The sequence below is a fragment of the Helianthus annuus genome, chromosome 17 (assembly GCF_002127325.2).
Source record: "Helianthus annuus cultivar XRQ/B chromosome 17, HanXRQr2.0-SUNRISE, whole genome shotgun sequence".
Lineage (NCBI taxonomy): Eukaryota > Viridiplantae > Streptophyta > Magnoliopsida > Asterales > Asteraceae > Helianthus > Helianthus annuus.
The window spans coordinates 145,072,845-145,088,774 of record NC_035449.2 but is presented as its reverse complement, the minus strand read 5'-3'; the positions used below and the strand labels follow the sequence as shown (position 1 = coordinate 145,088,774).

The 15,930-nt window shown below is 34.7% G+C and overlaps 1 protein-coding gene and 1 long non-coding RNA gene across 3 annotated transcripts; both read right to left on the bottom strand.

Moving 5' to 3' along the window:
• Positions 1–904: 904 nt before the first annotated feature.
• On the bottom strand, positions 905–2,147 carry LOC110928280 (ethylene-responsive transcription factor ERF106). The gene has a single exon (XM_022171371.2). It carries the CDS (start codon positions 2,130–2,132, stop codon positions 1,221–1,223), a length of 912 nt encoding a protein of 303 aa, XP_022027063.1. The 5' UTR covers positions 2,133–2,147; the 3' UTR covers positions 905–1,220.
• Positions 2,148–14,278: 12,131 nt separating this feature from the next.
• Positions 14,279–14,694, bottom strand: LOC110928281. 2 transcript variants are annotated; one of them, XR_002586259.2, is made up of 2 exons: positions 14,556–14,694; positions 14,279–14,448 (listed from the first exon to the last, which is right to left on the bottom strand). It is a non-coding gene; the product is annotated as an uncharacterized LOC110928281 (long non-coding RNA). The 2 variants fall into 2 exon arrangements; XR_002586258.2 differs by having other exon boundaries at positions 14,590–14,694.
• Positions 14,695–15,930: the final 1,236 nt, after the last annotated feature.

Genomic DNA, 15,930 nt, shown 5'->3' with positions numbered 1-15,930 from the left:
TGTTTGTGTCAGATTCCCCTTTCCAACGGACATAGAAACGCTTGGGGACGTTGTTGACGTCCTAATGTAAAGCCCGAGAGTTCGAAGGTGGTAAAGCTTAGTACACACCGTAGTCTTGGGATGATACGGAGGATATGGTACTCGCGTAACCAGAAGATCTTTGATGGACCCAGTTATAAGAAGTGTGGAGATGATTAAGGAGGATGCATACTTGTGGGTTTCTGACCAAATAAGGTTGTCGTCCATTTCGTGGGATAAATGATTAATTTTGATATAACCTAACTGTTGTAGACCGTTTTGTCTTTTGGGTGTTTTATATTGCCCGTTTCTTTTGCATTTTTCTGGTTTATAGTTGGGCTCTATATCACTATATAGCCTTTTCGCTGTTCAAAAAAAAGTGTACAAGGTAACATCAGGTTTCCTATGTTATTTAGATAGTTTGTGAACAAAAGGAAGTACCGAAGAGTATGTACCAATAAATTAACAAGCTTTTTTGGTTTCGTAAGAACAGAAAGAATTAGTAAGGCTTCGCCTATTTTCAGTAATACTTTCTATTAGTGGGAATCACGTACAACTTGTCTTACCATTCATTTAAAGTTAATCAAATTATTCTTTGCAACTCATCACAACTTTCACAATTTACTTTCAAGCTTTATTTCTATAGCTTGATTTGAGCCGCAGGGGCGAAGTAGGGGGGGGACAACTTTTTGCTCAGTAATGTTATATATGTAGTTTTCGTATACAAACTTTTGGGTATATACGTTATCAACCCCCCGGTTCTATAGAAATTTTTGGGTATATACGTTTTCGAACCCCCGTTATTCAGGTCAAGCTTCGCCACTGTTGAGCCGTGTCCAAACTTGACTCCTTTCAAACTATATATCTAAAGTTTGAGCTCCTGTTATGAGGTTTTTTTTCCAAGCACGAGCGCGGATCGTTTATTATTTATTAGTTATTTTATTAATTAATCTATATACATTTACAACTATTTTTATATCTGTTTACAATTGTAAACATGTATGTAACATATTGTTATACCTAATATGCTCGTTTAGTTTAGTGAGCCTACTAGAACTCGATAAGTGAAGCTCGGACTTAGGATTGTTTACTCAACGAGCTTAACTTTAGTATCCAGCACAGACTTTAGCTCATTTTAGCTTCAGTCATTCGAACTTTTACCAAGCCAGTCTCAAAAGACTGGTGTTATTACTTTATAAACCCTACATGGTGTTTTTGCTCCTCTTCCTTTTGCAGATTTTTGAAGACTGGTGTGACGAAGATGATGACGTTGAGGACTGAACTTTCCCTATATGTCGCTTTTCGTTGCTAGGCTTCTTGAGATATTCATCGTGTGACCCGATCAAATGTGGGAAGTTAAGCAAAGCTTGAGCGCCACGATGCTTAAAAGCAGCTCGATCATACGCCATGGCTGCTTCTTCTGGTGTCTTGTAGGTCCCCAACCACAATCTCAAACCTTTCTTATCTGGGTTCCTCATCTCTGCTGTGAACTTCCCCCATGGCCGTCGTCTTACACCTCGGTAACGCCTCTTAGGCTGTGGAGTTTCATCCCCAAACCGAATGATACTCCCTGTCGAGAAATCCAACTTTACGGGCATTCTTGTTGCTTCCTTAGTGGAGATATCATCAGTGACGGTGGTTGGACAAAACTGTGGTTGTGTTTCTGTAAAAACAGTTGGATTTTCAGTGACTTCTCTAGAGGTGTCTTGTAATATTTTTGGGGTGTCATATTGGTTATGGGAAGAATTTGTGACTTGAAGAAGTTCATGAATGTTTTCAGCTAAAAAACATGTATCAGGATCATCAAGACTTAGTGACGGTTCTGTTTGATTGTTCAACATATATGAATCAAACAGACTTGAATCCGGACTGTACACCTCGGTCGAGCTTGATGAACTCAACTCGGTGAAGAAGTTTGAGATATCTTCCATGTTTAAGGATGACTCGAATGAGTCGTTGTGGAAACTCCAATCATTGAAGCTAAAGTTGGAAAAACTAGTAAGGTTTTGGGAATAGTCAGGAAAAGTCTCAAAATGATCGTCAAGAAGAATGAATTCGAGGTTGGAAAGATAGTCATTCACTTGGGTAAGCATGTTTTTTGTATGCAAAAACATACCACTAGGAATTGAAGTGTTTGAATGACTACCAAAAGTATTTGTGTAGTTCACTATATATAAAGGCAGGAACATATAGTTGATTGTTGACTAGTATAAAGGGGTGTTTTGGAATGACATTAATGAGATAATTATTATTACTTTACTATTGTATTTATATTATAACTATTATATTATATTATATTTATAAGATAAGATATTATCCATACTATATATATATATATATATATATATATATATATATATATATATATATATATATATATATATATATAGGATTAGGTTCAAACGTGAACAAATTTCCAAGAGTGAACCGTGTGAACTGTTCTGAACCATTGATTTCATATACATTTAACAAGGGTAAGATTGTAACTTTATATAAATATTGAATTTAAATTAATGCCTTATTAATTTCAAAATCCTAACATATTTAAATCATCATCAATTACCAACATTTTCGACATTTACAAAACAATTACTTATTTTAAATATGTTAGGATAATCTTAACCTATGTAGCACGGAAACGGGTACGGGACTGGGGTACGGGGACGATACGGGTACGGGGAACGGCAAAACTCAAAAATTCAAGATACGGGTACGGCAAAAAAATATAAAAAAAAATAAAATTATATTATAAAACTATTCATACATAATGAACTTGTCTACGTCTTTCAATCAAAGTTAAATACATATAGATAAAGAACATGAATTTTTTTTTTTGATAAAACTCTAACATAGATCCGATTTTTTACCCATAATGGATATATAAACAATTGAAAATGAAAAAAACTTGTGAACCAAAAATTAGAAAAAAAAAAAAACACTGTTAAACACAATTGACAATCTATTATCCAATAATAAAAATCACCACTTGTGTACCCAATTTAATTAGTTATATTAACACTTGATATAAGTTAACTTTAGGGAAGTTTAAAATTAAAATTAAAATTGAACTAAAAGGTTATATTTGTAATTTTTTTTGAACTAAAGGGTTTAATGTGAAAGTTGGTTTTTATTCACTTCAAATATCACCCACATCTTCCTCAACCCTGAAACTTCCATCGCCGCCACCACCTGAACTCCATAACCGATCTCTTTCTTCATTGTTTCTTATCATCGGCCGACGTTATGGACTCTCCAAGGCCTTGATTCGGTTTTATTTATAATTAAAACCCTAATTTTAATAAGGAAACGTCCCCGAAATGTGGAACTGTCGTCCCTTTATTCCCGGAAATGTCCGGGGGACGTCCCCATGGCGTTTCCGGTGCGTTTCCGTCCCCGGGACGGGTACTCATGGTTCCATCACGTCCCCGTGCTTCATAGATCTTAACTTATTTTAATATTGTCATTGTTTTTGGTCATAGTAGCAAGATTCGAATTATAATTTTAGTCTTTTTATGGTTGAACTAGAGTTTTCAGTCATCTTTTTTATTGTGTATAACTCTTAGCTCCGTAGTGCACATGTGTACTGCTGTGTTCTATACATTCCAACACGATAGTACACATGTGTATAATACATGGTATAGTACACATGTGACCCGCAACATTGTTGTCTTAGCTCCGTAGTACACATATGTACTGCTGTGTTCTACTGTTCTATACATTCCAACACGATAGTACACATGTGTATAATACAGGGTATATTTACGGGATTTACTCTCTTATTATTGGAAATAATTTTCTTTCCTAGTTTTAAATAAGCAAAATAATATAATTACACTTCTACCCTTTTATTTTTAATAAAACAATAAAATCTAACCTATTAATTACAATCATGCCACCCCTTTAAATAATCAAGATCATATTAATCAGCGGTCAAGATTTGTTCACGCAGTTCACTCTTGGGAGATTGTTCACGTTGGATCCTTACCCTATATATATATATATATATATATATATATATATGGGAGAGTTTAAATGAAAACGCTAAATATCGTGAGAACCATGAGAAAGAATGAAAAAACCGAGAGAACTTGGTTAATTCGTATTCATTTTTTTTATCATTATTATTCGAATACAATATTAAAAATTAAATTTACACGTTTAAATTTAAATAGATTTGTAAACATTGAAAATTTACACATGTGTAAGTTTTCTCATTTACACATGTGTAAATTTGTTGTATTTAACAAATTTACACATGTGTAAAAATTTTAGTATGAGTGATTATGAGAGAAGAAATGAATTATTTGATGTTGTAATTTTTTTTTTTTGATGTTGTATTTTAATTACATTGAGGTTTGAATTAAAAAATGGTTTTGATTGGTTTTCTCATTCGTTGTCACTGTTCTCGCTATATTTAACGTTCTCAAGATAACCCCCTATATATATATATATATATATATATATGGAGCCGCTAAAATGAAAACCACCTCCAGTTGTAAGAACCATGAGAACCAGTCTCAACCAATCAGATTTTGCCAACAATAAGGGTATATTGGTCATTTACCCCATATGTCAAATCTATCCCCTCTCTCCACATTTATTATAACATGTCAGATTCCCTTTTTTATTTCTTTCATTTATCTCTCCCCATCCCCATTTTAAATCCATCTTCTCCACTGAGATGACAATTATAATATGATTTCCTCCATTGATATGTTTCGAAAATATAAAAGGGATTTCTCACTGATGTTGGTGGCAATTATAATGGGTTTCCTCCATTGATATGTTTCGAAAATAAAAAGGGATTTGCCACGTCTTCCGATCTCCGACGTCTCCACCGCAACCGCCACCGCCACCGCCTCCGCCACTGATACATCGTTTCCATTCCAGATCTGTTAGTGGATCTGTCCGGTTAGCATATCTCTACTCGTCTCCATTCCACATCTGTTAGTGGATCTGATAGTTTTTCTTTAAATCTTCCTTTTCTTTTTGTTTTTCCGATGATTAATGGGGTCGAAGACGATGATGTTAATGAAGATGGCAACCGGCGCCGGAGTTACCAGTGACAGCCGTGGTGGTTGTCTTGTTCACGGCGGTGCGTGGTGGCGCGTGGTTTGAGTTTGAGCAGTGACAGCCGTGGTGGTTGTCTTGTTCACGGCGGCGGTAACAAGAAGTGGAAGGTGGTTCAAGCTTCAGTTTGGTACATGTTCAGGCTCGGGATTATGTTTGGCTCAACCGGATCAAGTTCTGTCGACTATGTGGGTTTGATTGTTTGATTTTTTGGTTGGGTTTCTTTGATTTTTTTGCCTGTGTTCTTGTTTTTCTGGAAATTTTGATCAGTGGACTTTTGTGGGTTTGATATGTTGGATGTGGGCGGCGATGATGAAAAAAACGCCGATTTTCATGACGATGGCGCGGCAAGGATGGCGGAGGGTAGACTTTTGTTTTGATGTAGTTGGTTTTTAATTCCCCCCCCCCCCCGTAGTCGATGATGATAACGATATATCTGAGACATCTCCCTAGTTTGCGATTTCTGGGTGCGTTCGTTTTTTGCGTAAAAAAATTTTTGTAAAAAAAAATTAAACCGTAAACTTTTTAACGTAAACCGTAAACTTTTTTAACCTAAAACGTAAAAACGTGAAGCGTAAAACATAAAAAGTTTTACGTAAAATGTAAAACGTAAAAAGTTTAACGTAAACTTTTAAACGTAAAATGTAAACTTTTAACGTAAAAACGTAAAAACGTTAAACGTAAAATGTAAAAAGTTTTACGTAAAATGTTAAAAGGTTTACGCAACACGTAAAAAAGGTTTACCTAAAACGTAAAAACGCAAAAAGTTTACATAAAACGTAAAAACTGCTACGTAAAAAAACGAGTAAAACACGGCGTTAAAAACGTAAATTACGTTAACGTAAAAACGGCGTGTTGAAAAACCGGCGTTAATAAACGGCGCGTAAAAAACGGCGTTAAAAAATTGGCGCGTAAAAATCGGCGTTAAAAAACGACGCATAAAAAACGGGGTTAAAAATTGGCACGTAAAAAACGGCGTTAAAAAATTGGCGCGTAAAAAACGGAGTAAAAAGTTTGCGCGTAAAAAACGGTGCGTTGAAAAAACGGCGTTAAAAAACGGCGCGTAAAACAACGGCGTTAAAAAAATGGCGCGTAAAAAATAACGACGCTTGAAAAACCTCGGCGTAAAAACGGCGCGTCAAAAAAACGTAAAACTTAAAAAGTTTAACGTAAAACTTGAATTGTAAAAAGTAAAAAAAAAACCTTATAAAGTTGTAATCAAATGTTTAAGCGTCGTTAAAAAAACGTCGTTAAAAAACGGGCAATAAAAAATGGGCGTTAAAAACGGCGTTTAAAAAACGGCGTTTAAAAAAACGGCGTTTAAAAAACGGGCAAAAAAACGGTGCGTTAAAAAAACGGCGTTAACAAAACGGCGTTAACAAAACGGCGTTAATAAAACGGCGGTAAAAAACGGCGTTAAAAAACGGCGCGTTAAAAAAAACGGCGCGTAAAAAACTGCGCGGTAAAAAACGACGTTAAAACGGCGCGTCAAAAAAACGACACGTAAAAAAGCCGGATGTAAAACGTAAAAATTTTAACGTAAAACGTAAAAACTTTTACGTAAAACGTAAAAAGTTTAAAATTTTAACGTAAAATGTAAAAAGTTTTACATAAAACGTAAAAAGTTTTACGTAAAACGTAAAACGTAAAAAGTTTTACGTAAAACGTAAATCGTAAAAAGTTTAACGTAAAACGTAAAAACTTTTACGTACAACGTAAAAAGTTTAAATTTTTAACGCAAAACGTAAAAAGTGTAAAAAAGGGCGCGTTATAAAAAGTGAAAAAAACGGCGCGTTTAAAACGGCGTGTAAAAAAACGGCGCGTTAAAAAACGTGGAGAAACGGCGCGTTTTAAAAAAACGACGCTTGAAAAAACGGCGCGTAAAAACGCGTAAAAAAACGGCGCGTTAAAAAACTTCGGAAAAACGGCGCGTTAAAAAACTTCAAAAAAACGGCGCATTAAAAAACTTCGGAAAAAGGCCGCGTTAAAACGGCGTGTAAAAAGCGTGTAAAAAATTTGGCGCATTAAAAAACGTGGAAAAAACGGCGCGTTTAAAAAAACGACGCTTGAAAAAAACGGCGCGTAAAAACGCGTAAAAAACGGCGCGTTAAAAAACTTCGGAAAAACGGCGCGTAAAAAACGTGTAAAAAACGGTGCGTTAAAAAAACGCCGATTGAGAAAAACGACGCCTTAAAAAAACGGCGCGTAAAAACGGCGGGTAAAAAACGGCGCGTAAAAAACAGCGTTAAAAAACGGCGCGTTAAAAAAACGCCGATTGAGAAAAACGACGCCTTAAAAAAACGGCGCGTTAAAAAAACGCCGATTGAGAAAAACGATGCCTTAAAAAAACGGCGCGTTAAAACGTCGCATAAAAACGGCGCGTAAAAAACGGCGCGTAAAAAACGGCGCGTCAAAAACGGCGCGTCAAAAACGGCGCGTAAAAAACGTCGCGTAAAAAACGGCGTTAAAAAACAGCGCGTTTAAAAACGGCGTTAAAAAACAGCGTTAAAACGGCGCGTTACGCTTGAAAAACGGCGCGTAAAAAAACGGCGCGTTAAAAAATGGCGTTAAAAACGGCGCGTCAAAAAAACGTTAAAAGTTTAACACAAAACTTAAATTGTAAAAAGTATAAAAATCTTTTAAAAAAAATCTGAATTTAAAAATGTTTTTAATAAAGAAATTATGTTTAAAAAATAAAAGTAATTAATGAATAGGACAAAAAAAGGTAATTTAAAATTAATATATATAAAAAGACAAAATAGAGTTATTTTACTTAAATACCCTTTTGAATTATAATATTAAAGACATAATAAGACAAAAAGATTTTAATATTAATATTAACTACTTTTAATCATATCCATCCATTTAGTTGATATAAGGGCCATAAAGTGGTTCTCATGGTTTTTACAACTAGAGTTGGTTTTCATTTTAGCGATCTCCTATATATATATAGGGGACCGCTAAAATGAAAACCAACTCCAGTTGTAAAAACCACGAGAAACACTTTCTAGCCATTAGATCAAGAAGATGGATGGATGAGATTGAAAGTAGTTAAAATTAATATTAAAAACTTTTTGTCTTATTATGTTTTTAATATTTTATTGTAAAAGGCTATATAAGTAAAATTGTTTTTTTTGTCTTTTTATATATATTAATTTTTAATTACCTTTTTTGTCCTATTCATTAATTACTTTTTGTCTTAATTATTTTTTATTAAGAAACATATTTTTTTGTTAAAGAATTGTTGAAATTAGATTTTTATTATAATTTTTTTAAGATTTATTTAAAAAAAAACGTTTTGAAGAGCCGTTTTTTTTACGCCCGGCTTTTTCAGGCGTCGTTTTTTTAACGCGCCGTCATTTACGTTAAAAACTTTACGTTTTGCGTTAAAAAATTTACGTTTTCCGTTTTTTACGCCCGGCTTTTTCACGCATCGTTTTTTAACGGGTCATTTTTGCACGCAGTTTTTTACGCTCGGCTTTTTCAAGCATCGTTTTTTTAATGCAGCGTTTTTTACGTCCGTTTTAACGTGGCGTTTTTTACGTCTGTTTTAACGCGGTGTGTTTTACGTCCCGTTTTTGTCGTGGCGTTTTTATGCCCGTATTCACGCCCCTTGTTTAGGCGCCGTTTTATCACACGGTTTTTACGTTTTACAATTTACGTAGAAAAGTTTTACGTTTAACATTTTACGTTAAAAAAGTTTACGTTTTACGTTAAAAAAGTTTACGTTTTACGTTAAACTTTTTAAACTTTTTACGTTTTACGTTAAACTTTTTACGTTTTACGTTAAACTTTTTACGTTTTACGTTAAAAAAGTTTACGTTTTACGTTAAAAAGTTTACGTTTTACGTTTTACGATAAAAAGTTTACGTTTTACGTTAAAAAATTTACGTTTTTACGTTTTACGTTAAAAAGTTTACGTTTTACGTTTTACGCTTTACGTTAAAAAGTTTACGTTTTACATTTAAAAATTTACTTTTACGTTTTACGTTAAAAAGTTTACGTTTTACGTTACAAAAAAATGGGCAGAGTTTCCTCTATTTTTGGTCGCCCCGACAACACAAGTTGTTGTTATAATTTTCAAAATTTAATAATCATTCACAATATAAATTTTTTGTCAACTATATCAAAACGTAACTATACTTTGATCGAATCGGTTCGAGCTCATTTTCACGAAAATAAATAGAACTATAAAAATAACAAATCAAATCGCGCCGTAAAATCTTTACCAATCTTCGCGTCGAGACGTTGACTGAGTTGACCGAGTTGACTCGCTGAGTCGACCGAGCCCGAAATTGAAGCTGACCGAGTTCCAAAACTGACCCGAATCCCGAGACCTGAACCGAAGCCGTTGACCACAGTAAACCTAGCCGCTGACCAAGGTTGACTTTGTTGACCTGAACCCATAACCAATCTAACCCGACTCGGTGAACCATAACCGAACCAAACTTGACCCGAACAATCTCTGACCTGGTTTGATTGGACTTCACCCGAACCTGAACTTGACCCAAAAAAGGCCCGAAGCTCCCAAAAATTACCCGAGCTGCAACAATTCTGACGTGACCGAATGCCGGCGGACTTCGCTGCCAGTTGAAGATGATAACCACCATCTTTGCCGCCACTGTAGACGGAAGAACGGGGAGGTCGCCGGGCCTCCACCGCCGTCGCCGTGAACATCATCAACAACACCATCATCCGTCGCCGACCATCCACCTACGTCGCCGACCCATCTCCGTCGTAGAAAACCCAGAAGCAGAAACCATCCACCTCCATCGCCGTCCCATCTCCGTCGCAGAAAACCCAGAAGCAGAAAACCCACCTCCATCTTCAGCTGCCATCCACCACCGCCTTCCGCCGCCATCCACCTCCGTCGCCGACCATCCACCTCCGTCCCCGTCCTATCTCCGTCGCGGCCCCATCTCCGTCGTAGAAAACCCAAAAGCATAAACCATCTTTTTTGTTCCTTGATTTGAGTATGAGAAAACCCAGAAGCAGAAACCTTTCTTGTTCCTTGATTTAAGTATGGTGGAACGTTTTTTTAGAGAGAGAGAGATTAGGGGATTCAAATTTTTGGAATGTGTATAATGTAAGTCTCTGTGAGACTTTTAAAGCAACAGACAAAACAGAGAGATTGGTTTTTGAATGTGAAGAAGAGAGAGGGAAGTGAAAGAAGACAAAATGAGGAGAGAGACATGTATGGTAGATTTAAATGAAGAGAGAGTGTAAGATTTGACATTTGAGGTAAATGACCAAACTACCCTTTTTTCTGATTGGTTGAGAGTGGTTCTCGCGGTTCTTACAACTGGGGATGGTTTCTATTTTAGCGGCTCCCTATATATATATATATATATATATATATATATATATATATATATATATATATATATATATATATATATATATAGGGTCAGGATTTAGAGAAAACGGTGGAAAGTGTGAGAACAATGAGAACGCTTATGAATCGTCCAATCAAAACAATCTATGGACTAAATTTGCACGGTGGCGTTTTCGTAAATAACATCAATTTTATTACGTGGACGCGCTTCATTAAGGGTAAAAAAGTCTTTTGACTTCTCTACACAAAACGCCATCTCAAGAAATAAAACGCCAAAACAAAAATCACACACCATTCTAACTAAAAACATCATTAAATATAAAACGCCAAACTAAATTATAATAAAATCCCGCCTAAAAAAAACCGCCAAAAAAATCCTATATATATAACATCTCAGACCTTCAATTAAAAACACACACAAAACCCCAAACACCATATTTAATATATACCATTCGTCTTAAAACACCAAAAAACTCAAACATCAAATATTTTGTAAACCAAAACGTTTATTTGAAAGTCAGTTTGGTTGTCTTTAAGCTTCCGCTCAATGTAATGGACAAAATCCTTAAATAAGGATATTGTCCATTTCATTGAGTAAAATCTTATTGACTTTATTCTCAACTTCAATCCAATTTATAACGCCAAAATATACAAAAACATTATTGACGTTTGTTTGTCAATAAAGTTTAGCTGTATAGGATGGACAACATTGTCAGACATCTTTATTAACTGAGGATTAACAATGTTGTCCATCACCATACATTATTGATTTCAGCATGATCAAATTTACAGTTTTAAGGTGATTTATTTACTGGCGTTCTATTTCTCGGTAAAACGCCAAAAAAGTTAAAAAATCAAACATCGTTCATTGGGAATTCAAGGATTGTTGGCTGAAAGGCTGTAAACTCAATAAGATTTTGCTGCATGATATGGACAAATATTATAGAAAAAGAGGCTGATATCAGACTTTGTGCTTCCACACAGCGACAAAAAAACTACTTCGAAAAACAAAAATAAAAAAAAATCATACGAAAGTCGAAATAGCCAGTGAAGATGCTTCAAAAGAAGAAAGAGACTGGTGACAGTGAAGATTTGGAAGATCAATATATATTTTTTTTTAATTTTCTTTTTCAGTTGATTGTTATATAATAACAACGTCATATCTAATAAAAACGCCACACAGCTAAATGGTTGTCAAAACGCCAACATGCCATAAAACGCCCCAAAAACTACCAAACCATAATAAAATTACTTTGGACAAGTATTATAAAAAACCCAAAAAAATAAAAAATAAATAAATAAAAATCAAACTTGAAAATGTAACTAGAAACAGTAACTACAAATCAATAAAACTGAAGAGAGGGAAAATTTATTATACTAGAATCTAAAACGCCAAACTTGAAAGATGGGACGTGTTACAGACTTCAGAGATAAAGCTTATCAAAAACAATAATTACAAACGGTAACTGAAACGACGAATACTTTATTATAATAATGCACCACCTAATTTACACACCAAAAAGACATCCTATAAAATGATACGTCTCAGCAACTTTCATTTTATCAAACCAAAAAAACAAACGCCAATACTACAAAATACCACTCACTGAAAAACACTAAAAATTAAAAAAATCAAAGATTACTAATATGCTTTCTTGGATATTCAGTATTGTTCTTCGGGAAGTTTCACTAAATGAATTCTTAGCTGAGGGGAGTAAATCAGTAAGATTTTGCTGCATGAGATGGACAAAAATTCAAGAAAAAGATACTGATGACAATAATATGTCATTTTGTATTATTTCTTCTTGAAGAAGGCTTGGATGAGGAGAAGAGATCAATGACACTGAAGATTGGGATGATTACAAAGATAAAGATCAAGATGAAGAAAAAGCGAAAAACCCACCCGCACGTCATAGATCTATGTCCCCAAACATCCACAAAAAGCCACTTCAACAGACGAGCAGACAAAATAATCAAACCGATGGGTTTGGTAAGTTTTACATAAAACGACATATAGTTGGTGACAGTTCTTGTACTATTAAAGAAGAAATAGACTGATGACAGTGAAGATTGTGAAGAGAGATCCAATTAGGATTTTTAGTTTATTTTCTTCGCTTTTATTTTTTCCCCTGTGGTTGTAATATAATATTACAATTGTAAAATGCCAAGATACCACAAACACCAAAATGTATATAAAAATAATAGAACAATGGGCCATCTTGTTTAAAACGACTTGAAAAACGCCATTCAGATAGATTTCCTGACCCCCTGGGTTCCCATGGCATACGATTTGCATAAACGCCATAAACGCCAAAATCTTAATACGATGAAACCATTAAACGCCATTAATTATTGAATTTGGTTAACGCCAAAAATCTTAAACCCCAAAAATAAAACAATACTGTGAAAAGCGGAACTGGAAAAGCAAAAGATAAAAGGACAAAAAAGCCCCTCCGCCCTTTTCTATGCCGTAGGACACGTGTTGGGCCAGGATGCGTTCTCACCGTTCTCACACTTTTGAGCGTTTTCTCCTAATCTCGTTTCTCTCTCTCTCTATAAGTATGTATATACATATATATAAGTATGTGTATATATATATATATATATATATATATATAATGGACCGCTAAAATGAAAACCACCTCCAGTTGTAAGAACCATGATAACTACACCGTACGGGGTGAGTTGGACCAAAAATTTTTTTCATAAACGTAGATGCGTGTATTATAAACACATTTGTAAAAAAAAATTCAAAAAAAATTTCGTGTGTGTAGTTTTGAGCACCACAAGTTTGTGTTTACGGGTATCGTAAATTTTATTTAAAATTTTTCTATGATCAAATGTTACATAGAAACGTAACAAATAATTTTTACAGGATCAATTTTACGTCACATATGTAACAACCACTTTTTTGTAACACAAAAAAATGCAATAACACACTTTGTTTCGGTAACATTTACTTTATCTTTACAATAACCTGGAAAAAATGTAACAACACACTTTATTTTTACAATAATTTTAAAAAGTGTAACAATACACTTTAGTTTTTGTAACGTTCATTATTTTTGTAACACAAAAAATTTAACAGGCATTTTTGCTTTGATTGTTACAAAAAAAATGTAACGGGCATTATTTATGTAACACAAAAAAATGTAACTGGCATTATTTATGTAACACAAAAAAATGTAACATGCATTTTTTCTTCGATTATTACATTTCTAACACCCGGTTACATAGTGTTACATAAAAAATGCCTAGATCTTGGAGTTTCGTAACTAAGACGCAAAGAATTGTTATGAGAATTGTTACATCAAAAATACAACATGTATATAAAAAATATAACTTAATTAACAAGAATCCAACAACAACAGATTTTTTAGATTCAATCATCATAACAATAAACAAGAAAGTAACTTAGATTTTAATCCAATACATAAAAACTTAAATCAAATTGTTTCCATTTGTTCAGATCTAAAAACAAATTTTACACAAAAAAATGAAAAAATCAGTAATAAAAAACAACATAACCAGAAAACAAGAACTAAAAAACATTCATCTTCTTGAACAAAAAAATAAAAAAAAAGTTATAGATCTACAAAACACAAAAAATGAAGATCTACAAAACACAAAAAGAAATGAAAATCTGAAAAGAAAAAAAAAACCCTGAAAACAAACAGACTTATGGATCAGGAGGATCTTTTAGATCTGGAACATCATGTTCAACATCGAACATCTTTTGGATCATCTTCACATCGAACCGTTATACAGAATATCATCTTCAACATCGAACATCTTCAATCGGATCTAGAGCATCTTTTAGATCTGGTAGCATCTTGGAACTGGATCATCTTTTTGGATTTCGGATCATCTTTTAGATCTGGAACAATAAAACCCACTTTTTACATGATCAAAAAATGTAACATGCAATTACAAAAATGCTTCAAATCTTAACCAGTTGTTCAACATCGACCCCGTAATCTGAAACATCAAACCGTCATATGAACCACACCATGCTTCACGTCACTCTACAAAAATCAACAAATTTAACTGTTAAATACACTAGATCTAAGGCCGATTTAAGAAAGGAAAAAACTAGGATAAAAAAAAATCATCTCCAAAAATAAATCGAGACCTGAAAAATGGAAACGAGAATTCAAGTAACTAACCATGGACCACCACCGCCAAGTAGCTACTAAGTGGTTTTCCGGCAGGAGGAACCACCGTCACCTCCACCACTTAAACCAGATCTGAATCTGATGTTGTATGGAACACCCGTTCGATCTTCTGATCTTTCTCTGATCTTCATTGCCTATCTCTCTCTCTCTGATCTTCTTGTTGATGCACAATGTCTAAAGCCTACGTCTTTGTAATGCTAGTTTAATGTATAGGGTCCAGACAGGTCATTTTGTATAAGTCTAGGGGGTTAATATGTAATTTTATGAAGTTTAGTTTGTAGGTCCGCTTTTGTGTCAAGTGTCCACAAAAGCGAACCAACCAAGTTGTCAGGATCGCTCTTGTGGACATGTCACATGAGCGGACCGGCCAGTCTATAAATACCCCTGTGTAGTCTTCATTTGTAACATTGTCTGGAACTCCACGTCGAACTGCTGTCCGTACGGCAAGCGTTATCAAGTGAAGAAAAAGTATTTTAAGTGTGAACTCTCTGTTTCTACTCCATTCTTTTACGGTTTTTCTTTGTATCATGCTGAAAATGTGTTTCCGCCACATTTTCAGTAAGCACTAGCTCTGATTGACTCACTCGAGAGGTCAAAACTGATCCAACAACTGGTATCAGAGCATCTTAGAATTTCGGGGCATCATTCAAGGGGGAGACGGCGGTTTCACTTGAAGATGTTATCCAAGGCAGTTCAAGACTAAACATCACAGATTTCTAGCTATGTCCAAGGGGGAGATTGTTAGTGCACTATTTGTGTGGCCATAGATAGAAATCTAAATGTACATGTAAAGTCTAGTGTCTTAAGTTTGTAAAATACTGGACAGAGATTTCACTAGGTTTCACTAGGTATCATTAGGAAATGTCAGGTCAGTATATGGTACGGCACGATGTGAAGAAACTGAGCACGATCCCAAGTGATGTCATCATTGCATAATGATGACATCATATAAAATATCATGAAATGTTGGTTTTCGCTTGAAATGCATGCACACTGGAAGTTGGTTTCGCTTTTACGGCAAGCATTGACCAACTATAAATATATTCAAATGGTCATATAAGCGGAAGCAGAAGACAAGCAATCAGAGAACAACTTCACAACCATTCATAACCGTCAAACACGAGCTGATCTTCATCATCTACATCAAGAACACTCCATTTACATCACGTTGATCAGATTTCGAGTGTGTAGTATGTAGATCGAGTCGAAACTCTGTCCGGTTGTCATCGTTTTGTAATAAACGTTGTGTAATTACGTCTTCGCGCACGATTACGGTTCGATTTAACGGATTCCGCACGTTAAATCGAATCCACCGCAGATCTAGTGATCGTT